Here is a 27,590-nt window from a genome sequence, read left to right on the forward strand (position 1 = left end):
GGAACCAGGGGCTGGTCGCCACTCCTCCACTGACATGCGCTTCATTTCCTGTTATTGTATTATAGATTTACATAAAACATCATCATGGAAGAAATTTGAGGACAAATTACATATACAAGTGGAAATACTTGTTTGGTGGATTTATCGATTGGTGTTTTATTCCTCGACATCAACACCCTGATGTATTTTAGCTTTTGCACATTTAATCAATAAGGACAATACCAGGATTATATGCTTGGGTAGGAAGAGACTCTTAATTTATTAATAGCAATCATTTATCGAGACCTTAGTGCATTTCTTGCAATATGCCGACACTTTACTGTATAGGCTTCTATATACTGCATATAGATAGCTTTTACTCTAACCGTTGTTTTGTTTAATTCCACTATGCCCCAATATTCTTATTTGGAAATTGAGGTTAGTAATACTATGTATCTGAAGAATCCAGGCAAACATTTGCTGCTCTACTTGGCCTACAGTGTTCTGTCAACAAAATGGTAAATTGTGTTAGCATGTGGTTTTCAAACTCGTTTAGCCTGGTGAGGAAGGTCTTCGTGTTCGGGAAGGCGAAGCTGGGACTCAGAGTCTCGTGTGCGAGTGCGAAGCCCGGTGCGTGTGCTGTGTCCTCCTCTTCCTCCTGTTCTGAGGAGGAGTCCTAATTTTTGTCGTTGCCACGATGTCAGCCAACAATTCCCGAATGGTCCCCGGGCTCCCAGCACCCCAGGAAGCCCCGCCACACCGCCTGTCACGCGGTCTTCACGGCCAGGGTGAGCTGGTGTCCTCCTCCGCCATGGCCCCGCTGGACTCAGCCCCAGGTCTGGTGCGCTCGGGGCCTCGCTCTGCACTTTCCCCAGCGTGCTGTACAAATTTTAATTTCCCTTGACCGTGTTACCACTTGCCATTTCTAGGGTAATACCTCACAGTAACAGAAGGCCCCACCACTGTTTTGCCACCTTCAGAAGGGTTGAGGCAGCTCCAGGCCAAGGGTTGTGTGTTGAAATCATTGGGAAACTTTTCCGTGAGGGTGGCTTGTGGTCAGTATCTTCTTGTCACACCCTTCTTTCCCCCCTCCCTTCCTCCCTGTCCCTCCCTTCCTCCAGCTCTTCCACCCTTCCTCGCCTTCTCCTTCCCTGTCTCCCCAGTTCCTCTCTCCCCTCCTCCCTTCCTATTCCCCCCTTCCTCCCTCCCTCTTCCTTCCCACCTCCCTTGCTGCCTTCCTTTCTTTCACCCTTCCTCCCTGCTCCCCCTTCTCCCTCCCTCCCTCCTTTCCTTTCTATTTCCCCCTTCTTCCACCCTTCCTCCCCTTCTCCCTCCCTCCCTTCCTCCCTTTCTTCCACCCTTACTTCTTCTTCCCTCCCTCCCTCTCTACCACCTTTCCTCCCTCCCTTCTTTCCTCCCTCCCTCCATTTCTCCACCCTTATTCCTCCCTCCCCCTTCCTCCCTCTCTTCCACCCTTTTTCCCCTCCTCCCTTTCTCTCTCCCTCCCTCCCCATCTCTTCCCTTAGTCCCTCCCTCCCTTGCCCACTTCTCCTGCCCTCCTTCCTTCCTCCCTTCTTCCTTCTCTCTCCCACCCATCATCCTTTCCCCCTTCTTCCTCCCTCTTCCTTCCTTCCTTCCTTCCTTCCTTCCTTCCTTCCTTCCTTCCTTCTTCCCTATAACTATCCTGAACCCATCTAGAATTGTTTATTTTGGTTCCCTTCTAATTATCATTTCATCAATTATGGCAATCCTTATTCTATAGCTTACCACTAATACAGGTGTTTTACTAAATCCATAGTAGTCTTTGAGACAATGTAAGTGTCGTAACGTCATTGTGTCTTGTGTGTCATTGTTATTAACTGAGCCAGGGCCACATCACTCCTCATTGCAGAGCCTAGATTAGACCCAGGGTTTTCACTCACAATTTCAGCAAGTGATTCTGTGCTGCTGCCTGTGTTGTTTCGTAAACTTAGAAACCAAATACACTTTGTCCTTGATTTCCTTACTTATTTTGGCAAGTGACTTTTTAGTTAAAAAATGCGGACACAAGAACTAAAGAGTAATATATATGAATTTTAATTTGTAAGACGGAGAGAAGCAGTGGTACTCGAGTGCAGTGTGTGGGCTCTGATCAGACAGCCTGGGCTCCAATGCCGAAGGCCACTCCCTGGCTGTGCAGCCTTGTGGGGGCCGACTTTTACAGTATGTGCACGGGTTGTTAAAAGTGAGGTTCAATAAGTTACATATATGTTAAGCACTCAGAACAGAGCTTGGTAATTTCCCTCCCTACAAATAAAACAGAAAACCTAATAGGAGATGGCTTTTGTTACTATTAAGAATGTGGTTAATACTGGAAAATCTACATTTAACGTTCTTGGAAAGGTGTAACACTTATAATTCTGACAGTACTAATAGTGATATTCTTATAGGACCCCTTAGCAATGACCTCTTGAGAAGGAGGAGTGCTGGGTCTCTGGATATCTCCCCATCCTCCCCTATAGAGCGTGGGCAATGCCCTGTGGGCATGTGTGAGAGTTTGTGGGTTTATGTCACTACCTCGCGGTTTCTTGGAAGAATATGTCTGATTGCATTATATCTAAGAGCTCACTGCTGCTTTTGTGCACACAAAGCTTACTTTCAGGAGAGGTGTGACACATAGAAGAGTTTTTGGTTTTTATGAATAAACAAAAGTTTTGTTAAGTTTTGTTTCTTCAGGAAAATAATTAGAATTTTTGAATATTAAAGGACATTTGGTCATTTTAAATTTGGGGATGTCGATAATTTGTTTTTGGAGGAAGTGGTTTTATGTAAAATTGCAAGGGCAGATTTCAGATGTGGAAGTTCTGGGTTCTGTGGGATGATTATAACCAAAAGGGCATTGGTATTTCAAGAAATGGTATCGTAAGATACTTGGGAAATCCCGATAGACATAATTGGTTTGGCCTAGCAATGAATGATCTGGTGAAAGAGCTTGAGAACTCTAGTTTTCTTTGCTTTAAAATTTTTTAAATGTTGATTTAATTTTGAGAGAGAGAGACGGAGTGTGAGCAGGGGAGAGGCAGAGACAGAGGGAGACACAGAATCCGAAGCAGGCTCCAGGCTCTGAGCTGTCAGCACAGAGCCCAACGCGGGGCTCGAACTCACGAACCCTGAGATCATGACCTGAGCTGAAGTCAGACGCTTAGCCGACTGAGTCACCCAGGCACCCCGAGAACTGTAGTTTTCAAGTGTTAACACCCAATAACTTCTGAGCTTTGTAATAAACAAATCTCATGTAATCATATATTTTTTTTCTTCATTTGCCACATAAAGTTTTTGATAGATTTGAATTCCTTTGAGAAACTTCAAGTTTTTTTGTGTGTTCATTTAAGTTAATGTGCTAATTAATAGGCCAGAGAAGTGGATGGAAAAAACTCTTATGTGAAGTCATGTTTAAAACAATGTAAATGGGAACCTGTTTACAAATACGTTTAGGATGATATAGAACATATTTCATTTAAATTTTTAAAAAATGTTTATTATTGAGAGAGAGAGACAGAGCATGAGCATGGGAGGGGCAGAGAGACAGGGAGACACAGAATCCGAAGCAGGCTCCAGGCTCTGAGCTGTCAGCACAGAGCCCAGTGCGGGGCTCGAACTCACAAACCACGAGATCATGACCTGAGCTGAAGTCGGACGCTCAACCAACAGAGCCACCCAGGCGCCCCAGAACGTATTTCATTTAAATGTTACGCTAACGAAGTTTTAATACTTCAGTTAAGTGTTGATTTACTTTGTGCAGCATGTTTTACATTTTAGAAACAGCCATACCATGATCTTGGTTTCTGATACTTTGAGAGCAAAATATCTATTTTATCTTGATTTTGTTCATAATAAAACCAATGCGCTCTAACCCCACTGGCCAGTGTTTTAATAACGCTTGGCATCTTTATGTTTATCTCTAAGCATAATTATTCTTGTTAACTGATTGCGTTGTGTTTATTGTTTTATCTGACCTGTTTCACTGGTCATTAATTTTTAGTTTTTATCTTCACCACAGGATAAATGTATTCTTCTTAAATATTATAAGTACTTTCCTAATCTCTGAATTAAAAAATGAAAAACTAAAACTTCCACATCAACTACTTGATTTGTCACTCATTAGTTTCTAAAGAGTCCTGTTCATTTAGAACAGTATTTAATATGCTATAATGATATTCTTTGTGAATACTTCTATTTCTGTAGCATTTCTTTTTCTTTTTTTTCTTGTCTCCATGAGGCATAATCTTCCTTTCGCAGGAGGCACAGAAAGGCAGAAAGAGCTCTGTGTCAAGGCCAGGAGGCGTGAATCTTGATTTTACGTCTTCAGCTTCTTTGCCACATTTTCTTGTAAAAGTCAAAGTCACTGCCCTTCTGGGAGCCCCGGTCCGTCCTCGCTCCGGTCACCCTGGTGGCGGCTGTGCTGCTCATGCAGTCGGTTGTGACAAGGCGCTGAGGGGACACGAGTGTGCAGTGTAAAGTATAAAGCAGCATGTTATTTTTCACTATTAAAAATTTTACTGATTGTAGAAAAGCAAAGAATGTAAATAATCTAAAACTAAATGTCATGTTAAGTGAATTTGACTTGTATTTGCTTCATGTCTGTGTTTGTACGTTTTTATGCTAGAGTACAAAAATACATGTGTGTTATATACACACATGGGATTGCATTGTACGTAATGTTTTTGTCTTTTTTAATCTAATATGCCTTGAGAAATTTTCTGTACTTTTAATTGGTGCATAATATCCTAATATAATCATGCCATTACTATTGAGCATTTAGGGTCTTTTTATTTTTCAGTTGGAGTGCGGCTTTTTTCCCTTCATTTCCGATTCTTTCTTGAGGGTATATTCCAAAAATTGGGATAACTGGTTCAGATGACTATTGAAGACTAATATTTGCTCGCTTAAGGCTTGGTGCTTTATTCAGTTCAGTAGGGAATCATAAAATGTTTATGACTGAGGTGCAGTATGAACATATTTAGGGACAGATGATGTGATGGTGGAATACGGGGTGAGTTGTGATGGAGAGCACCTTGATGCTTTCACACTCTAACACGGCTTGTTCTAGTGCAATCATAGGAGAATGAGAGAAGTATGTAGTGTCTTGATAGGGAACAGTTGTGACCCAAACAACAGATGATTCATGAACATGAGGATATGATTATTGAATTGGGCACGTGGTACAGTTGCTGGAATCAGGGAAGTTTGGAGAGACCGTTAGTGAGGGAAGGTCATGACTGGGGTCAGGCCTGTTTGAAGGTATTGTCAGTTCAGAGAAGGAAAACATGCCCCAGGAAAGGCCATGGTGGAGGTACGTATTTCAGACTCATCCACAACGGGGTTACGCTTGGTGCCCAGAAAGGAGTTAGTATGAAGTAATTTGAAGTAAGAATGGTAATGTCATCCCGTGAAGGTAAGAGGAAGGAAAAGAGTTGACAATAGTGGGAAGCAGGGAGTGTTCAGGGATGGTTGAGAACTTGTGCAAGAAGCACGTAATTGGAGATTTCAGGGAGTCGTCATGATCAGCACGTTTCCACTTGGAGGATTCACAGTAAAAGCTGCTTCTTTCTCTGTGTATACTGTGATTTTTTTTTTATATAAAACATGCTTGTATGCCACTTGAAAACATATAGTATTTTAGAAAATGAAAAGATACATTCAGTTGTTGTAGTGAATACTCATTACCTAAGAGTACCCGTTATATTTGAGATCCTCTGTATATTTCCTTTCCTGGCCATTGGGAAGTATACCCACCATATTTCTTTGTGTGTTTACTTACTTTTTTATTTATTCTTAAAGTTTTATTTATGTATTTTGACACACACACACACACGGGACATGTGGAAGGGGCAGAGAGAATGAGAGAGAGAGAGAATCCCAAGCAGGCTCTGTACTGCCAGCACAGAGCCCGATACAGGGCTTGAACCAGCAAACTGTAAGATCGTGACCTGAGCCGAAAGCAAGAGTCCGACGCTGTACCAACTGAGCCGCTCAGACGCTCCTTTACTTATTTATTTCCTAGTTTTGTTCTCCAAAGGAGCTTGGATTTAGTGATATCCCAGGAGCAGCCATCATAGGTAGCACCTAGATCTTGCTTTGTAAATACTACTCCTTACTATAAGAAACTGGGGCTGAGTCCAGTTCTACAGCAGGGAAAAGACGTGGTGAGCCTGGAACATCTTACGCTGGAAAATAAGGAAATGCTCAGGCACCAAGAGGAGTGATGTCAAAAGGACTTAGTAGCTAGCTTTAAAGGGCCTCCATTGGCTAATTTTGGGAAAGTGTGAGAATTACAAAGCATAATTATGGTAATTGATTGTGAAACATAACATAAAAGTGAAAATACAAAAGTCCATTTAAAATGTTCTTGGAAGGGAGCAAGGAGGAGAGCATGAGACAGTGAGGCAGGTGACAATGGTGAAGTTCTTTCTAGAAAAATGTCATTCTAATAAATGTAGAAGAAATGATAGAACATTGTCATTTTGCAACCCTTATTATAATGATTGTGATAGGTAAGATTAATTAATGAACACTGCTGCCACCGGGAGACCATTGTTGGGGAAGAAGATGGTCATATGTCCCCCAGTAGAATCACCTGAATTCTTTGGCTAATGGTCCGGCTTCTTCCACCTTCAGAGCCTGCAGTGCAGCTGTCTCTGGTCCCGGTCTCGTAGTTCTATCTCTCTCTCTGCCTCCTTTCTTCTGCCTTCCTCTTCCACTTTTAAAGGACACTTGTGATTGCCTTGAGTCCACCTACATAGTCCAGGATAATTTTCCTATTTTATTGTATTTATTTTATTTTTTAATGGTTTTATTTATTTTTGAGACAGAGACAGACAGAGCATGAGCAGGGAGGGGCAGAGAGAGAGAGAGAGAGAGAGAGAGAGAGACAGAATGCGAAGCAGGCTCCAGGCTCCAGCTGTCAGCACAGAGCCCGATGCGGGGCTCGAACTCATGGACTGTGAGATCATGACCTGAGCTGAAGTCAGACGCTTAACCCACTGAACCACCCAGGCACCCCTATTATCTCATTTTTAAAACTTTCTGAGATAGGCATTTGTGTCCCCACACTACAAAGTAGGAAGGAGAGGATTAGCGTGATTAAAAAAAAGAAATTGTGGGCTCCACTCCCATGGTAAGTGGTAGAGTAGGCCCTGCTCTCATTGCTGACTGCAAAACCCGTGCCTTTTGAAGTGTACATCCGGTCATGTTCATGTCCTGTTTCAGTGTTCCTCAGACTCTACAGCAGCATTTTCTCAATTGTGTCCTGAAGACAGAGTTCTAACAGATGTTCGTTCATCTTTATGACAAAAATATGTAGCAGTCCAGTAGGTTCAGAGAGAGCTGCACACATCTCCCCTCCCTTTCTTGGGCCTCCGTGCTCACAGGCTCCTTCCGACTGGGAGGCTGCAGTGTCTGACTCTCCCAACTCAGTGTTGCCTGGTGAGGCTTCACACCCCGCCCTCCAGCCCTCCCCCTTCGGAAACATCCCTATGACTGTCCTGCAGAACAGTCATCTGCAGGATATTTGGCAAATGCTGAGAATCTGGATAAAATCTAAAGTTTTTGGCATGACTCATAGGACGCTTCGTGATTTAGAACTCTGCTGTTTTGTTTTTTTTTCCTTTGTTATCTCAGATTGGTACCTAATTCTCTAGCAATCTTTCTCGACCTTTCTGTGTTACTTCTTTCCCCATTGCATGTCCTGGTCCGTGGGCCTGGAATCTGCACGCCTTGACCCGTTTAACTGTTGTGCTCCGAGGCCTCTTTGGAACCTCGGAGTGGCTCCCACTCTCTGTGGTCTCTGCTCTCGATCTTGGCGATTGCACCTAAACCTTCTTTGTCATTGCTTGCTCCTCTCCTGTCTGTTCCATGGGTAGCCCTGAGTGCTGTTTACTTTGGAGTCCCCCGTGCTTACTGATGGTATTAAAACATGTGAACCTTTTAATTAGTGTTTGAATCAAATCACTTTGAATTGCATTGTAGCTCCTATGAACGTAGGGTTCCTACCACATTGCTAACTTGGCTAACTTCCTGCTAACGTGGCCTGATTACAAAGAGGTGCTGGCCAGTGGGAATGAGGTAGATTATTGGGAGGGGGGTAGTTAGGCCTTGAACCTTTGAGTTTAAGGTGGTTAAGAGCTAAAAGTGGCAAAGATTTGTATAACGTTAAGAATGTGTGAGTCACCATGCTCTGTGCTGTGCAAACAATGATCGTGTTGTCCTCATCACATCCTTATTAGGTAGGAACAGTCACTGCCATCCATTTGATATATGAGGAAACCGAAGGCACCTTGTTGAGTCACATGTCTGAGCTTACAGGGTGAATTAATGCTGGACTGACAAGTGACACCAAGAAGTTCAGGTCCAGAGTCACATGTCTTGGTGGCATGCTGGGAAGGGGTTGACACTGAACACCACCTGTGAGACGTCTCCGTGTAGCCTGCGTTCTGGGCAGTGGTTAGGGGTGTGTGTGCCTGGGTGTTGGGGGCCCCGCTGGAGACCTGGGTAGGGGACTCGGATCCCTCAGTAAGACCTAAAGAGGATGTACATGGGCTTGCCTCACGGTCGTGTGTTAACAAGTCCTGCAGATTCTTGTTGACCTACTGTGTTAATGTGTTTGGATTTTAACTGCTGAAAAGCACACACGTTCCTCTTTCCTGTAACCTGTGTGGCCTGCGTTGACCTGATGGTCAGAAATTCTCACACAGTTAGGTATTATATACCCTACAGGCCCGTCTTTGAGGAGCATGTGCCCTTGTCAGAGAGGCAAGGGACACAGGAATAACATGGCAAAGACTCAGGAGGCATACGGCTGCTGCTCGTCTTGGCTCGAGGCCGGGAGGAACACGGCCTGTGCACAGCTGACCTCTGGCCCCCGCTAAACATCCTGACTTGCTGTGTGTTAGAGGCTCTCGCGTGCTGTGGCTCTAGGTTTCTGTTTCACATCCCTTCCCCCAAATTCATGACACTGTTTTATTTACTTAAATAGATCAATCCGATAGTCTTTGATGACTCTGAAGTGGAAATCATTCCGCAGTGATACGACCTAAGGGACTGAAGGAAGAGGCTGTGATTAGGTCGACGTATCGTGTAGGAGAAATCGGTTTAAAATTAGAAGTTAAAGTAAGAAATATTTGTACTGAAAAGTAGAAATCTATAGCTAGGATGTAAATGTTATTACTGTGCTGCTCTTTTGACATCAAAAGCAATTTTAAGTGATGCTATTTCAGGCAATTATAGATACTTGGAAATCAATCATATATAGAAAACACTGTTTTTATTATTTCAAGGTGTTCCTTCAGATTGTCAGGCATTTGCAGGTGGACGACCTCAGCGAGTGTATTCTAGCGTGCACCTCGCCCTTGACCTCCAGGCCAGCAGGTTCCCCTCTTGTTGGGTGCCTCCCAGAGTCTCCTGGCGGCCCCTGCCCTCGTCTCCTCCCTCCGTCTACTCTGCGTCCAGCAGCTAGAGGAATCCATCAGAGTGGGAGTCAGACGTGTCCCACTAGTGTTCAGACTGGGCTTCCTTTCTCACTGGAGTGTGAGCCTGGGCTGTCTGGCCTGTGAGGTTGTTGCTCTCAGGGACACCACACGGCCTGCCCTGCCCTATCCTGCCTTCCCTTGCCCTCCCCTGCCTTTCCACCTGCTCAGCCCTTGCCCCTTCCTCCCCTCTACCCTCCCCTCCAGGAGCAGGCCCCACACTAGGCTCATACTCAGCTGTCCTGGCTGCCCTTCCTTCTGTGGCCTGCTGTTCCCTGCTCTGTCCCCTGCCAGTTCCTTGCCTCCTTCCCTCACAAGCCACATTCTGGAGCCTCTAATATAGAATTTTGATTCCAATATCGAATTCAGATCTTCCTTCTTCTTTTTGTTTATCCTCTTATCACTATTCAAGATGCTTGTTCTTGTCTGTTTCACTAGTGTTAACATTTTCTGAGGTAGGACTTGTAAGTGTTGCCTTGTGTGCATCGCATCTGTCTAGAACTGTTCCTTACCAAGCACGGGACTTGCTGTGTGCCCGCAGGAGTGCAGCGGGCTGGGTGCATCCTGTTGGAGGCTACAGGTGATGGAATGAAAGCTCCGTGAAGGCACAGCTCTGTCTGATGTGGCATATTAGTGCACTACACAGGAAGTGATCAGCACATGTGGGGAAACACGATGGAGGTCAAAAGGCAGAAGTATTCATGAGGAAGAAGGCATTTCACTTGTATCACTTTTCAAAGTTGCGGCTATTTTTGTTTTATTTCTGATGGTATCTAGATTTTAAAATTTCCAAAGCAGTTAATATGCTAAAGATATTAATGCAGTGCTATGAAGATGGCAGTGAAAGCTAGAAGACATTCAGTATCGCAAATTGTTTGCAATGTTTTGTTCATGTAAGTTGGTAAGATTATTTTAGCCATGTTTGAGTTATATTTTTTAATTGAGGATGATAGTGAGACTTTGATACTACTTGTACTTTGTATAGACCGAATTTAAAGACTTTATACGTCAAGTCAGGTTTCAGTTGAATGGACATTTTACATTTGGCTGTAATTGAGCTATATTTTAGTATTATAAATTTTTCCCGTAATAAAAAAATTGTTATTCCTCCAAATATTTAGTGTTACATTGAGCAGATAATTGAGAAATTATATTAGGTAGAAGCTTTCTCTCGCTGTGTACTTTAGTTTGCTCCCCTGTGCAGGGTAATATTTTTGTTTCCAGTCTTAAAACTTAAACATTTTAATTAATAAAATTTTTTTTCATTTAGAAACTGCACTGTGGTTCTAAGCTCACGTCTCTTAAATTATACTTGGTCATGTAAATAAGCTTTGCTTTGCAACTTTGGGTTCTTAACCTTTGCTCTTTGCTATTAGCTTTATGTTTTTTTAATTATAGGAAAATAGAGGACAGTAGGGAAGTTATGCCTTAAATGGACTGTTGTTATTACTGCATTCTTTTTTAAGGAAATGAAAAATGTTATTTATTTTGTCCAAACCAAGCAGAAACAAATATAGAATATCTTGTACCATTATTCTTGCTAAGCATTTAATATCATCACTCTTTGATTCTTTACATGTAATCATTTTTCCATTTTAATGATTGATAGCGTGATCAGTTATTTATAGTTGTAAAGCATGTATTGTCCATATCTATTACCTAACATATAAAAAAGAATGAATGTCATTTTCAGTGTATACACATACATTATTTGAATAATGAAGTCACAGTCATTTAAAAAATGCAAATACATTGTTTTAGCCTCAAAACTGAGGTTCCCTAATATTATAGGAAAATAACCAAAATAGACCAGAAATGGGGGGAAAAAACACACACACACAAAAGAGGCATTCACAGTTTTAGAAATTGTTTCAGTGTTAGCTTTTGACACGTCTCTTCCAGAAGGCCGCAGTACGTTATAGTCTTACATTGCCCGTTTGTGCAAACATGTCCAGATGAATTCGGTGTTTAATGTTAAGAATCTTATAACATGCCAATTTGATTTGTAGCCCTTCATATCATAGAATGCTAATTAAAATCATATTTTTGCATATGTCATGCCTTTCATGTACATATGCAAATAGATTCTGTTGCCTTTCAGCTATTGGTAATTAACTTTATGAAGGACAGCTGTAATACATAATTAACAAAAATGTTTGCAAGCCCTTTTACACTGGAAGTTATAACATTAAATTTCTTTTTTTTTTTTTTTTTTTTGCTTATCAAGAGAACCATTTTAGTCTGATGCTTCTGAATGAGATCTAAATTGTTTTAAATAATCACACGATGTAATTAAATTGATGTTGTACTGTATTCAGAAGGAGATAACTAGTGTTCCATGGACTGGGTGCTGATTCCTGTCCATTTCATATTTATGAAATCAAAATTGAATTAAGCTGATTTGTGTATGAAATAAGATAGTGTGTCAGGTAATACTTTTTGTTTGTTTTAGTTATTGACATCTTCTTGGCACTTAAGCACATTTTTTTTTCTTTTTTTGCATGTGCCAGAGACACAATAAACATTTATAACATTTTTAAAAACCTTTTTTCAAATTATTACCATGTTTTCAAGGAAGCTTCATGGAAGCTATTCATTTTCTCTTTTATAGTCCCTTAAATATTTAATAAAATGACATTTTCTCAAACTCATTTCATGATTGAAGTGTGGGATCAACTAGGGGGCAATGAATGTTATGTTGTGGTATTGCTTTATCTTTCTTCTGATGGTGAAGACAGTGACTAAGCTACGGTCATTGTTTTTGTCCCTGTTCACACACTCAAGTAAGAAAACAAACCATTTAATTTCAATTCACTTATTTCTTCTGGTCTTCAAATATCACAGTATATTTGATCTGTATGCAAGCATCTGGTTTACCAAGAACACCATTGTAATATGCACATTCCTGTTGTATTCATATATAAATGCCTGTTTGAAAATACTTTCTGGACAAATTTTTAGTAGAGAGTTATGACTGAATTCTATAATTATTGTTATTTCTTTCTTCAGGGTTGCTTTTGTAATGAAGAAGCACTTAAATACCCATCTGCTAGGCAAACATGGAGTTGGCACCCCCAAAGAAAGGTAATTTTTGTTCATTTTTAAAAATTTAACAAATACAGTTATGTTTTCACTTTAGGCTTTGTTTAAGTGCCTTCTAGAATTTTTATCAAGTCAGTTCATCATGTTTGCATTTGTGGTACTCTGTGGTCTAATAATATATTTTATGTCATTCTCCCCCCAGAATTTAATGTCATTTTAATTTTAAAAATTATAATCTAAAAATATTTGAAAGGATTTAAGGGACTTTGAATTTGTGAAATAATCTTGAAACAGTAGAAAAGTTGATTTAGAGGGGATGACCTCTGCACATGTGTATGAATGGGCTAAAATAAGTATGTAAAAGTAAACTTGGTCTATTTTTTCCTGTATTTTTATTTTGAGGTTTTAAAATAATATTTTTAAATTCTTACTGTAATTAAACATTGCTGACTCTAAAAAAGAAATACATCTTGTGTCATCCCCAAAATAATACTATAGTTGCCATGTCATGAAAAATAACACTACGATTATTATGTCATCAACTGCCAGGCCTTCTTTTCTCTTGCCACTGTGTCATAATTAGCTTCGGCACATATACTTAATTATATTAGGTGAGCAGAAATAGAACAATGTCAGCTATCAGGTGAGTTTGGCTACTTCTGAAATTTTTAAATCTGTATAGTGTACAGCTCACCCAGAGCTAGTAAAACCCTCTCTTCTTCCTTCAAAGACACAGTAGGTTGCCCCCAAACCCTCCGAGACGGCATCTCAAACTCTGTAGTTGCTCCTGGAAACTTTTGGTTTTTAATACTTTTTTAAGATGTCAGTCACGATGCAGATTGTTCTGTAGCCCAGGACCTCCCAGGACTTCTTCCTTATTTGTAAATGTTTAATTGCCTTTTTAAAACATTTAAAATGCTCTTACCAATATTTTCTGTGTTTATAAGCAATTTACCTTGACACTTCTTTTGAGGGCATACTGTTTTCTTAGCGTTTTAGTTTGGACGTGACTACCGCCTCAAAATATGGAGTGTATGCCTGCTTCCTTTTTTTTTTATCTTTGGGTTTCTGGGACTTCTGTTGGTAGCATTAGATTTAATTTGAGCCTGACTGTATGTGTTGAACACCTCCCGAATGCATTATTCTTGAAATTCAAAAAATTCTATATTATTTAAATTATAATTCAAGAATTGTCAGAGTTATGTTTCTTGAGTGTTTATGAAAGTAGAAACAAAACTTTTGTAAGTACTATGTTTTTGTTGCTTTTACATGCATTATCTCATGTTATTAGCAGTGCATTATTCCAGTTTTATAGATCTAAGGACCAAGATTCAGGAATAGGCAATAATTTATTCCATATCTTATAGTGAATACATGTTAGAATTGTTATTATTCTGACTCTAATCCCATTGTTCTTCCTTGTACTAATTATCCACATTGAGAATCTTTATATACAGGTACTTAGGCTATTTTGTTCACAAAATAAATTACGAATGGTGAAAACAGTCTAGGTCATTTAATTAGTAAAAAGAAAATATTTCCTACCATATAACTAGTATATGTTTTGGACTCAAATTATATCATTTTGCCTTTTATTGAGGAATTGTAAAGGGTGAAGTAAGTGTTCATATTGTTTCATACTAATGAAAAATTGGGCACCTTACACATATTTTCATCCTTGAAGCCCTTAAGAGCAGTAGAAACCTCCTATGTATCATGACAGGAAATTGAAAAGCCAGGTGTACTATTTGGTTTTCCATTTACCTGACATGGTTTGGTCCTAAAATCAGAGAATGAATCTCAGGTAGGGAAAGCACGTCCCGTCTTTGGGGCCGTAACCCCCTACGTAGTCCAGGGTGCAGGCCCCACCTCAGCTGCACATCTTCCATTGAGTTGCTGTTTCTATTAAGACCTCTGTGTCTCAGAACACTTCTTGTTTCCGGTATGTGTTTTCGGGGTGCTCCCTCTCACTGCATAGAAATGCGACGTCAGAAAGCCAGGGCCCCAGCAGCAGTGTTGGTTTCCAGTAGATGTGTGTAGCTGGGGAAGGTCCTGTTTAAGTAGCAAAATCTAGCACGGTCGGTGCCAAAGGGCTCTTTTCTTCCATTCCACCTTCCTCCCTGCCTTGGTGAGGGAATTGATGGCTGTTAATGGTTTTAGGAAACAAAGAAACTCTTTATCAGCATGTTGAACCCTCACTTTGGGCATTACTGTTCTCAAAATTGAGTTAAACCTTTTTTTCTTACCTATTTAAAACATTAATGCCTTGGCTATAGTTTTGCAAGCTTGCTGTATTTTAATTTCTCCAGGACAAAATAATCAGCTTACTTTTTTATGTTTTAAATTTGATTCTCCCCTCTTACGCGTTGCATATTATAGCAAATAGTAATAGAAGTTAGCCAAATAGGCCGTGACAATTAAATTAATAATGCATTTTGTTTGCAAGTATTTAGGCCTTGTGCTTTGACTGATGTATGCAAAAATGATAATTTATTACCAATAAATTCATGTACTTGCACTGTAGTTTGATGAACCAGTAAATTTTGTCAGCATGACTGTCATTAGCAACAGTAATTTAGATAATTTCAAATATATATGTTTTGACTTCATGAACACCTGAAGTGGTGGCCTGTGCGAGAACATAGTTTTTTGTCCCTAAATTTGCCTGAACTTATTTTAAGGTAGTACATTACTGTGTTTCTGAAGTCTCATATACTTAAATATCAAGAACTCAATATAGCTACATCTGATTCACGTTCCAAAATAGTAAACTCCAATTAATTTTCAAATTCATTCTAAAGTATTTCCTATTTTAAATAAGTAATTCTGTTCTTAATATAGTAAGCCAAAGTATCTTTATGACTCTTTGAATTTGCTAATAGTAATCTAGAAAACGAGCCTGTGCACAATTACCACAACTGAAACAGCCATAATAAGTCTATCTCTTGTGAAAGCCAGGCGCATATAACAACAGAAGGAGATGGCCTTCCTAGTTCAGTGCTTGTGTGGATCTATAGGAGGAGGCAAAGGGCTCACTGGGAATCTCTGAATTTGTGGTGTCCAGGCACCAGCGGGAGGTATCTGCCCAGGCAGCATCTCAGGAAGGCTCCTAAGCCCCCCAGCTACTTTCACCCAGGGAATTTTAAATTGGATCCATGCATTAGACAGTCTAAGAGCTAAATAATTTCATGATCAAAGGAAGTGTACCTATTTTTTCGATTTATTAATGAATATCTACATCACAACCTTAGTGAAGCCACTTTGTAGGCCTCTACTCAGATTCTCAGTCTCTGATAGAGCATTATTGTCAACATGACTGTGGGGGGTGTTTAGGCCTTAGGATCAGGGAGGAGGCAGGGGGTCAGGGGTAGGCTCAGGGCTAATTAGTGCTTTTGTTCCAGTGAATGGGTTTCCCCCAGGCCTCCTTCAGATTCTTGAGCTGTGAGATTTGTGTTGGCCCTATCCCCTTTTATCAGACTCTTGGGATTGTGGTTAGCCATCTTGCTTTTAATGGTACCTTTGATCTTATTGCTAAGTAAAATCTTTCCCCCACACTTTTATACATGCCAGGTGTTACCTAGACTAAACTGTGGGGTAGAAATCCTCACAACTCTGATACTTGGTTCTAATTTCTTGTAACGCATTGTGACCAGACGTGACATCGTGTAGGCCTTTGGGGTCTACCTGGTCTCCTTTCCTTTCTCTCTCTTCTCATAAACTTTTATGTTTATATGTTAAAATTTTATGAAAACATCATTATTTCCTGCTTTTCAGTTTAGATGGAAAACATCACTCTTTTTCTTGAAACATGAAAGTATCCCAGACCGAAACAGTCCTGGGAAAAGCATATATACTTGCACAGGGAGTTGCCTTTGAAGCTTTGCTGGCAGTGGTTTGCGTTGATTAGAAACTTAAGTTGCTTTTAAATGAGAAAATAATACCTTTTTATAAAAACTGTGAATGACATATATTTAAACAGACTCAAATTTTTCCTCTCAGAAGAGGATGAGGTTAATTCATTATTGTCACTTGATTGTCTGTTTTTAAAAGTTACCTTGGGCTAAGTTGGCACGTGATTCTTTAGTGAAGGACCAGAATCTTTCTTAGTGTTTATGCCTCATGGTTTTCTGAGGGGGTAAATACTGTTTTCTGTCACTGAAATGGGTAGCTTATTCTCATGGATACACTGAGATACTTTACTTTGTGCTATATGCCCATCTTAGATCTCCATGGAGTGTTCTTTCTCCAACTTGTGGGTCACACTGTATGACTGCTGGCCTTGGGCTGTCTCTCTCCACCCCTGCTGCTTGTTGGCCTTCCCTCTTATTTCTTCTCTTACTCGAATGGTTAACAGAGTTTCCTTTCTGCCCTCCGTTTCTTTTTATTTCTTTTCTTTCCTTTTCTTTCCTTTTCTTTTCTTTTCTTTTCTTTCTTTCTTTCTTTCTTTCTTTCTTTCTTTCTTTCTTTCTTTCTTTCTTATTTGGCCTGATTTAGGAAAAATAAAGTGTTTATGGGCTCTTCTCTGATTAAAAAAAATACACACACACACACACACACACACACACACACACACACACACCCCAGAAATAACTCTTGAGCCACAGTGGAGGAAAACATGTCTTCTTTCCATCGTGGCTTGCTTTTTTTAATGATTGGGAGATTGTCCTATTTTAATGACTTCATATTGCGTGAGCTCAGGACTCTTTCTCTGTCTTTTCCCATTTCTCCATCTGCAGATAGTATCCAGTGTAGAATTAGTGTCCTGTGATCATTTGACATGGTTTTATTGTGAACAAGTGGGATTGAACAGACAGATGGCCCTTCTAAATAATTACTTCTACGTGGAAAGATAGATAGAAGTCACATCAATTCATCTAAAGCCAAGGTTATTTATTATTTTTAGAAAATTTCCTTTTATACTTTACTGACTTAAACTGACAATTTATTAAGGTACACATGGAGATAAGTATATATTTTCCACCAAAGGTATCTTGTCAGCATCTGGGAAATATTTCTCAATTAAACGGGTAATTTAGATGTTCTATGGTTGCTTCATGACAAATGTTTTCTTACTGAAATGGGTATTTTCTAACTCTGACTTGATGAATTTTCCTCATGAAAGTTAACAAAGTTGTCAGTGGTCTGGAATGTCAGTTCTCAGATCCTCGTTTGTCTGCTGAAGTTTCCAACTTACTTTTGAGGGAAGAAATTTGGACCTACTTAGAGCTAACTGTCATGGCTCATCCCCATGGAGATACAAATCCCTGTTTTCAGTCTCGTGTCTTCATCTGGCTCCTCAACGTCCGTGAATCAGGGCCTCCCCACTCCCCCATCAGCGGAGTGTTCAGAAGTCCCGCGGAGTGTCTGCATTCTGTATGTCTGTCCGGCTGTTTTAGTGCTGTCCACGGTGCGCCTGTCTGGCTGTTTTAGTGGTGTCCTCGGTGCGCCTGTCCGGCTGGTTTACTGCTGTCCTCAGTGCGCCTGTCCGGCTGTTTTAGTGCTGTCATCGGTGCACCTGTCCGGCTGTTTTAGTGCTGTCGTCGGTGCGCCTGTCTGGCTGTTTTAGTGCTGTCTGCGGTGCGCCTGTCCAGCTGGTTTAGTGCTGTTTTCGGTGCGCCTGTCCGGCTGTTTTAGTGCTGTCCTCGGTGCGCCTGTCCGGCTGTTTTAGTGCTGTCGTCGGTGCACCTGACCGGCTGGTTTACTGCTGTCGTCGGTGCGCCTGTCTGGCTGGTTTAGTACTGCCCTCGGTGAGCCTGTTCGGCTGATTTAGTGCTGTCCGTGGTGCGCCTGTCCGGCTGGTTTAGTGCTGTTTCCAGTGTGCCTGTCTGGCTGTTTTAGTGCTGTCGTTGGTGCGCCTGTCCGGCTGTTTTAGTGCTGTCCATGGTGCGCCTGTCCGGCTGGTTTAGTGCTGTCCTCGGTGCGCCTGTCCGGCTGGTTTACTGCTGTCCTCAGTGCGCCTGTCCGGCTGTTTTAGTGCTGTCCACGGTGCGCCTGTCTGGCTGTTTTAGTGCTGTCGTCGGTGCGCCTGTCCGGCTGTTTTAGTGCTGTCCGCGGTACGCCTGTCCGGCTGGTTTACTGCTGTCCTCGGTGCGCCTGTCCGGCTGCTTTAGTGCTGTTTTCGGTGAGCCTGTTCGGCTGTTTTAGTGCTGTTTTCAGTGCGCCTGTCTGGCTGGTTTAGTGCTGCCGTCGGTGCGCTGTCCGGCTGATTTAGTGCTGTCCGCGGTGCGCCTGTCCGGCTGGTTTAGTGCTGTCCGTGGTACGCCTGTTTGGCTGGTTTACTGCTGTCCGCGGTGCGCCTGTCCAGCTGTTTTAGTGCTGTCCGCGGTACGCCTGTCCGGCTGGTTTACTGCTGTCCTCGGTGCGCCTGTCCGGCTGCTTTAGTGCTGTTTTTGGTGCGCCTGTCTGGCTGTTTTAGTGCTGTTTTCAGTGCGCCTGTCCAGCTGTTTTAGTGCTGTCTGCGGTACGCCTGTCCGGCTGGTTTACTGCTGTCCTCGGTGCGCCTGTCCGGCTGCTTTAGTGCTGTTTTTGGTGCGCCTGTCCGGCTGTTTTAGTGCTGTTTTCAGTGCGCCTGTCCGGCTGGTTTAGTGCTGCCGTCGGTGCGCCTGTCCGGCTGTTTTAGTGCTGTTTTCAGTGCGCCTGTCCGGCTGTTTTAGTGCTGTCCACGGTGCGCCTGTCTGGCTGGTTTAGTGCTGTCGTCGGTGCGCCTGTCCGGCTGTTTTAGTGCTGTCCGCGGTGCGCCTGTCCGGCTGGTTTAGTGCTGTTTTCAGTGCGCCTGTCCGGCTGTTTTAATGCTGTCCTCGGTGCGCCTGTTTGACTGATTTAGTGCTGTCCGCGGTGCGCCTATCGGCTGGTTTAGTGCTGTTTTCAGTGCGCCTGTCCGGCTGTTTTAGTGCTGTCCTCGGTGCGCCTGTCCGGCTGTTTTAGTACTGTTCGCGGTGCGTATTCCCTTCCTTCTGAACATGCTTCCGCCCGCAACCTCGGTGAGCACCATCGTGAGAGAGCCGCTTTCCTCCACTGTGTTACTTGCTTTCTTCCTGGTTTTTGTGATAATTGCTTACATTTAGGGATGTTTTAAGAAGTAACCTTATAAAAGTCGTATCTTTGTTACTGTGAGCTACAGGTTGCTGCTCATGAAAACAGGTCACATCTTCCTTGTGAGACTTGGGGGCCAGTTTCTCTCTGGTCTTTATTCCAGGAAAGGTTGTGCCTTTCTAAAACAACTTGTTATTTTGGTCTTAAGCACCAGCAAATCCTGTATGTAACTGAGCTTTCCTCGTTATGTTTACTGCCGGGAAGCTCCGGGCCGGAGTCGTTGTCCGTGTCTGCACGGTGGAGTGGGCTCCGTGGTACGCGCATTTCATGTACTTCTGTTACTTCGTGTTTCCTCGCTTTTTTCCTTCTGGCAAATTCCCGTTTTATGTGAGCAATATGTTTTAACCACCTCACATAAATCAATGCTCACATAATTCAAAGGAAGTTTTGCAATGGGAATTTTTGTAAAGTAGGGTCAGTACTTGGGACTGTGTATGCCTTCAGCTTTTGGTGTGGGGGCAATGTGTTTAGCATTGTGCAGTCCTATTAGACTTTTTTAAAACTGTCCTTGCCCTGCGGTATGAACACTTAATGTACTTCCTTGCACTGATTCAAATGGTGTTTTTTGTTTCTCATGATTATTTGTTATTTTGAAGACCGATTGCTCCTAAAGTTTGCTAAGCAGACAGAATTAGTATGTACTCGGCAGGGAAAGGGAGGATGCGTTTATACCAGGACATCCTCTCTCGTTCGGTCAGAAATGAGAGCCGCTCTTAGTGCCTCATGGTTATGATCACATACCTTCTTAGTGCATCATGGTTATGTGGATCAAATACCATATTTACCACTTTAAAAGAAATTCTCAAGTTGGTAGTGGAGGAATTCTAAGTGTTAGTGGTATATATATTTGTTATAGAAATGTAAGATTGTTTTCTGCTTTTCCTAAACTTTATTCTTTAGTTCTAAGCCAGCATTTTATCGAGTATTCATTTCTGTATTTTATTCCTGGGCATTAAAATATCATGAATATTATATGACTTTGTTTTTTAGAAGAGACTGGTTTTTATACAGTTGTCTATAATACATCCAAAGAAAGAGAAGAGCTACACAATGATACAGAAGAAGGTTTTAGGAGAGGAAAAAATCTTGCATAAGGTTATTATGCTGATAAAGGCATCTCATTTATTTATTGGCTTATTCTTTCTAATTAAGTTTATTTATTTTGAGAGAGACAGAGATAGCACGAGTGGGGCAGGGCAGGGGCACGGGGGCGGGGGGAGAGAATCCCAAGCAGGCCCCACGCTTTCGGCGCAGAGCCCGACGCGGGATTCCGTCTCACAAACCTGAGCCGAAACCAAGAGTTGGGTGCTTAACCGACTGAGCCATCCAGGTGCCCCTGTTGGCTTATTCTTCCTGTAAACGTTTATTACTACAGTGACGGCTGTGTTCCAGAATCGAGATGGTATTGGTATTTGAAGATGATAACAGCTTCTGTTCTTACACCCCTCAGATTTGGGGCCGCTGAGCTGAGGTGCAGCTTAGGCACATAATACAAACATAAAGGTAAGAGAGAATTCTGTGGGGGTAAGATTCTGATGGACAGACACTTGGGTGCTAGTCCAGAGTGTCTGAGAGAGGTGTTATTTTAGGATGGATGGTCAGGAAGGACCTTTTTGCTGGGGCTACATTGTAAGTGTAATGTGGGCTTAGAGCCTTCCCAGCAGAGCATGGTGAGAGGCCCTCTGTGAGGTGTGTGTGAGCTTCACATGCCCTGTTTCCACGAGCCTGCAGTGGCCTGGGGCGTGGGGTTGGCAGAGAGTGGTAGGAGATGGAACCCTGAGACCACAGACTGTGCACTGTGGGGGAAACGGTCACCACTAGGAGGATTTCACGTAAGGGGATTATGGGACGGGTTAGGATGAGCCTGGGAAGCTGGGTTGGAGTCCGACTGAGAAGAGCCTTGAGCCCGGTGCCGGTGACCGTTCGCTCTGCATGTAAGAGAAAGCCAGGGAAGTTAGAACTCTTGGAATTGTTCATCTGTCACGTGGAGTGCAGACACCAGGGAGAGACTGCAGGCAAGTGGGCTCGCGTTGTCACAGCGACGTGCGTCCGTGAGCCCTGTCTCCTTTCCCTGGCTGGCTGCCTGGGCCCTTCTCTTGTTCCAGCTCCAGTGTCCTTCTGCTGCATCGTGCTGCAGAGCCAACCTGCAAAGAAGCCCCTTAACCGCCCGTTGTATTTTGTCAGCCACGTTCTTTTCTCAGCTCTGTAACCCGTTTTCTTCCCTTCTACATACTTTGCCTACTCCCCCTGCACAGTCACACTGGGTCCCCTCTGTCTTGCTGGCCAGTCCAAACATTCTGGACTCTCCGCCCGAGGCCCCGGTCCTGTATCAGTCCCTTTCTTGTTTATTCCATCTCTAACTGGTCTTGTTTTTCATCATATTCCTATGGAACGTCCGTGAATGAAGAACAGATATGTGTGTGTGGTTAGAGATTCCTCTATCCCACCACTTCCAGCTCCCAAAATAAGAAACCCAAAAGACTGTAATAATACTGCATACGTTATAATTATGTCATGTAGTACTACTTTGTGAGTTATTAGACCATAGATGTATGGTTTAGTACTGAGAATTTTTATTCTATTGTCTCCTCTCTTATTCCTATACTGAAATAAGACAATTGAATTTTGTGGCAATAGTGAACTGTCTATACCTTTTTTAGCATGAACGTTCAAATTACTTTGCGTGTAATAATACATTGTTGTTTAATGTGACAAATTAATTTTTAAGGGATTTCTTGTTTTTTGCTATGCTTTAGTAATTCATTCAGATCTTGGATATGAGAATATCTGCTATTTTGACTTTTTTTTTAAGGTCAGGGAATAAATGATTCCAAATATGATTGATCAAATATGTTAAATGTTCGGAATATAGGTGTTTTTCCCTGGCAGGCATCTAGAATATTTTTGGCCATTCTCTTCTTTTATTTCACTTAAATTACTTTTAGAACATTGGGGCTTATACATCTGGACTCTGACTAAAATATGCCTTAAGCTCTTATCTTTAATTCCCAGTCAGTGCCAGAATTAAAAAGAACAAAGGCCTATATGTTCACTGCAGCCTTCAATTATGCTTAATTACCAACTTTTACACAGTTTCATTATACAGTACTGACTTTTTGTGAGAGGTTCTTTATATTCATGATGTCTTGGTAGTTGCTTATAAAAGTCCAAGATTAAAATTTTTCCTGAGGAGTTTTCAGGAAACTTATAACCTTTCTGAAGGTAATTTTTATAAAGTTAGATCACAGCAAATTTGATCATCCATTTTAGCAGATGAGAAACAAGGTGTTTACATTTCATTATGCTATGGAGCTCTGATAGGAAAAATCAAGGGTTTACGTAAGTTACTCTCTAAGATATTTCTCCCCATTTCTTGGCACTGGGGTCACTTGTATAATCAATTGTGAGCTTAAAGCAAAGGGCGTCTCCACTGGTTTTATGGCTCTGTTGCCCTTAGTATTCACAGGAGAAAACAAGCAGACTCTGATGTGCCACATGAGATGCGTTGACCCTGTAGTAATGCCAGTGTTTCACCCAAGCACCGTCCTTCATTCCAGCCAATCCTTCATTCCCTTTCAGAAGAATCATGATGTCTTTGATGCTTACTAAAATGTTAGCACCTCCGCAGATTGAATCATGTAAATGAACACATAGGTTGAAAACTGTCAAACGCTAGTACTTTTCTGTAAATCAACCTAATTTCATTTTGAGTTACTTCTAGCATGTGATCCCAACATAGAGACCTCCTTTTCAGAGAAAGTCCTTTTCATTGAGTTTTAATGTAATTCCAGCTCTTTTCTTGTTTTATGGATGATTTCCAGCATGGTGTAGTAAGCATGATATAGGAGTTGGGTCAAGACAACATGAAAAACTCCCGCCCACTGCCCTGCTGGAAGCCATGTCTCCGTGTCCTCTAGGTGGGTCACACGTATTGTCTGTTCAAGCAAGGTCCAGATTTTGTCTTATTGGAAATGCCCCCGTAAATTTTCACTCTCTATAATCACTTCTTCCCACCAAGGCCAGTGTACTATTTAACACATTCTACTTTACAGCGTATGCCCTGTTTCCACAGGAGATGATTTCTTGAGGACGTTGTTGGTGGCTTTCTTTCTCTGTCAGCTTTTCAGAGGGTGATTGACACTCCATGAATATTGCTGGATTTAAGATACTAAAATCTTCACTGAAATTTTTCTTTTTGTAAGATGGCCTTTTTCTTTGCTGGTCTAATACATGATTTATGATCACACTATGAAGAAGGTATCACAGATTAACATAGTTTATGTTACTGTAGATGATCCTGCCTCTTAGTGTAACCAAGCCCAAGTGCATTCTTCTGAGTCAATGTGACTTTCTCACCTTCTCATCTGTGATGCTGAGGACGACACCTGTTCTCAGTTGTCAGGGTTGTGGTGAAGTGAGCATGAATTTATAGTTCTACTATTATAAAAAATCACAGTCTATGTACGCGTAACATTTTGTAACTTAAAGAGTGCTTGTTTTTAGATGAATACGTATTAAAGAAGTTTTCAGTTGCTAATGTCTAAATAATATCTGTGCCCCTTTTTCCATGTTAATCTGGTTGAGCAAATGATTATGGGAAACAGCAGATTCAGCAGAACATACATATGGAAGTTTGTATTTAAATTAAACTCAAAGTTTTTGCATGTTAATTATAACTGATGATTTTCTTTTTCATTATGACAGCATTGTGGTGTTCACAACGTCTTTGTCTCATTTCACATTTATAAATCACGTGACATGGATATGACACATATTGGCAGACTTACTGCTGGATATCAAGTCTTTTACATTTAGGGTTTTTTGGGTTTTGTTTTTTTTTTAAATACATTGTTTCGTGATTACTAGATTTTGAAGGTGAGGAAAAATATTAACAAAGGATTTAACCCAATGCTTATTATTTTTTTATTCATACTTGTAATGATAACAGTATATGGACATATTTCAAAGCTTCAATGCATTTTTAAGTTTTCTCTTCTGTTAAACAGCAAACATAATGTATGTAGAATAGAACCGCGTAAAACCAAACAAGAGCATAGCTACTCTGCCTGCACCTGGCAGAGGGTCCCAAAGACCACATCAGTGACGAGGGACCTTCTCTGCACCTCAGCGAAGCTGTGGGCTCCTCAGCAGAGTAAATGTCTCACGCACAGAGCTACTGTACTGTAGGCCGTTGACTTCTGCAGATTTCACACTCATGATAGAGTTCATGTGCCAGTGGTCACACAGAATTTAAATTCCTCTGGACATTGTGGTTGGAATCGGACATGCTCAGAGCCACTGGTCAGAGCTCCTAACTCGGCTGCTGCTGGAGCCCAGCCTGCCCGCCTCGGCACTGCTTCGTCTGTTGTGTTCTTCCTGTCCCAGGTCTCCAGTGCCTCTCAGGAAGTGGTTAAAACCAAAACAGTTTAATCAAGTGGTTCAACTGCTAGAGTTGATGATGATGAAAATAAGGAAAGAGTGAACAAAAATCTGAGAAGGTAATCATTCACAGCTGGAAGTTCGAGGTCAGGATAAATTAAAATCTGGTGCACAGTGTTCTAATTCTCAGGTTTGGTGGTGAATCCACCGACGTTCATTATGTTATTGAATGTATAAATAAAATGAGACGGGGCCACTGATGGACCGACGATAATTTATTTCTGGCCCTGTTTCGTGCACCACGGTCTTTTTGGTAAGACGGTCACCTCCCACATTCAGATGATGCACCCCACGTGCTGGCGCGCAGCGAAGAAAAGGTGGTGTGAAAATTTTTATTTAGTCGTCTGGCTAGGAAGAGAAGTGCCCCACTTAGTGCAGGAGGAAGCTTTGGTGAGCGCTGAAGTGACTGCTCTCTGGCCATGCCATTAATGCAAAACACCTGATGGACTTTCAACAAAAATGTCATGTGTTAGAAGATCATCACTCTTTAGAAATTTATCTGAAATATCACTGTGAACTGTTAGTTTATGTGGCTATTTTACTCACATTTATTATGAGCAAAATTTGATTTGGAAATCTTAGTGTTCTTCCTCGCATAGCGTGAGGTTGACGGTGGAGGGACCCGCTGTCATTCGTGGCGTAGAGAAGCGGTTTCTGCAGAGCACGGCAGCTCTTAGAGAAGGGTCCTGAAGCCCACACACGTTCCTCACAGACAGACGCCGGGGTTCCCGGCAGCCGTGCCTGACCTTGCTTGTTAGGAGTCCTGATTAGCCTGCTGCAGTGTCTGAGAACGAAGCCTGGGCGAGCTCTGTCCCTGGAGATGGAAGGGTTTGCACCGAGAGACGGAAACTGTGAATTTCAATCAGAAACCGCCGCCTCCTCCGAGTGCCCGGTTTTCGCCGGCAGGGCTCTGCTTTGCAGTTGTTTTTCCCCTGGATTAGCACCAGTTCCATCAGCCCTTCCTGCCCACTGTGCTGCTGAGGCCCCATCCGGACGGCCAGAGGGCTTTCCTCGGTTGTGACAGCTTGCTTCCGCTTGCTGCTCGGTGGGCGGTGTCCCGTCTTCGCACGTGTCGTCTGGGGACTGTCCTGGTTCCTCATTGTTTTGGTTGTGGAGACTTAGGTTGATGTTACTGCAGTAATGATGTTCTGAAGTGGAGTGGAGAGTTACTTTCTTTTCCTTAGTGGAAGGATTCATAGCTTTAGTAATGATTTTAGACCATATTTATAGAACCACTAAGATTCTAAAGGGGTAACTTAACTTTTGAAAATAACTTACCAGCCTTTATAAAGGAGGTTATATTCTATAGGGCTTTCTAAGGGTCTCACTTCATGTGCCTGGCAGATGTCAATGCCTGGCTGTGTGTAATTTGTCCTGACACTAGGTAGCTTACTGCAGAACTATATAGATTTTTGGATTTAAATTTTTTTGAACATTTTTATTTAGTTTTGAGAGACAGAGAGAGATAGACCACGAGCAGGGGAAGAGGCAGAGAGAGAGGGAGACACCGAATCCGAAGCAGGCTCCAGGCTCTGAGTTGTCAGCACAGAGCCTGATGCCGGGCTTGAGCCCATGAACTGTGAAATCTTGACCTGAGCTGAAGTCAGATGCTCAACCGACTGAGCCACCCACACACCCCAATTTTTGGATGAAAGGGAACCGTTACATTTCACAGATGTGAAAACAGTTTCAGGAACACTTGCCTTAGATCATCTAGTTCTTCAAAATCTTGGCAATCCAAAAGTCATCTGTGTCCACAAATTTTGCAAATTTCATTACTTCCTTGTTTGGTGAAAAAGAATGGTGGTTCCATAGTTCTTCGGTACAGCTCTGCTCTTTCATGGCTGATCTTTTGATAGTGTTGCACATAATGCTTAATAGCTTCTCAGCACTTTTAATCTTAGTAACTGCTGGTAAATTATGCGCACCTTAGTGTATTTGTGGAACGTAATTCTCCCCCCTTTTAAGGTGCTTATTCATAAAATAGAATTTATAAAAAATGGAGAAGTCTGAGTGTATTTGTGTAATTGAGTAAGACATGTTTGTTTTTAGTCTGACTTATATTGCTGTGAAACTTTTATAGTGATGCTGTTTACAGAAATTACAGGCTTACTTTGTTTCTTCCAATGATCGCATCATTGTTAGCATTCGTTGCGATATAAAGTCTAAAACGAGATTTTTCTTGAGAATATTACACAATGAAAAGGTCTGTCAACTGAACAAAGGGGCAGTATTCTTCATTTAGCAGTAGGAAAGGGGTAGGGGTACGTGTCAGACCGTGGAACTGATGGCAAGATAAATCCGCGCGTGTAATACACATTTGAGGCCAATGAATTCAGCTACTGGTGCATAATAGGCCATACCATCGTGAATATTTCCTTGTTGTTCTATACAGCTTTTAAAATTAAAGTTGCATTTAATTATTACATATAAATATATTGGAAACCTTTTGGTGGAAGTAACTGCTCATCTGTTGATATCAGAGGTCTGAAAAAAAGTTCCTGTTAGAAATTACTTCATTATTATGAGTTTTAT

General features: G+C 41.9%; 1 protein-coding gene across 2 annotated transcripts in view; it reads left to right on the forward strand.

Moving 5' to 3' along the window:
- Nucleotides 1-27,590, forward strand: part of ZNF407 (zinc finger protein 407) — a 456,641-nt gene that overhangs the window by 162,350 nt on the left and 266,701 nt on the right. For both annotated transcript variants that reach the window (XM_047827318.1, XM_047827319.1), the window contains exon 4: nucleotides 12,492-12,566. In XM_047827318.1, coding sequence (XP_047683274.1) covers nucleotides 12,492-12,566 — 75 coding nt within the window. The remainder of the gene's footprint in view (nucleotides 1-12,491; nucleotides 12,567-27,590) is intronic.

Source organism: Prionailurus viverrinus, chromosome D3 (genome assembly GCF_022837055.1).
Source record: "Prionailurus viverrinus isolate Anna chromosome D3, UM_Priviv_1.0, whole genome shotgun sequence".
NCBI lineage: Eukaryota > Metazoa > Chordata > Mammalia > Carnivora > Felidae > Prionailurus > Prionailurus viverrinus.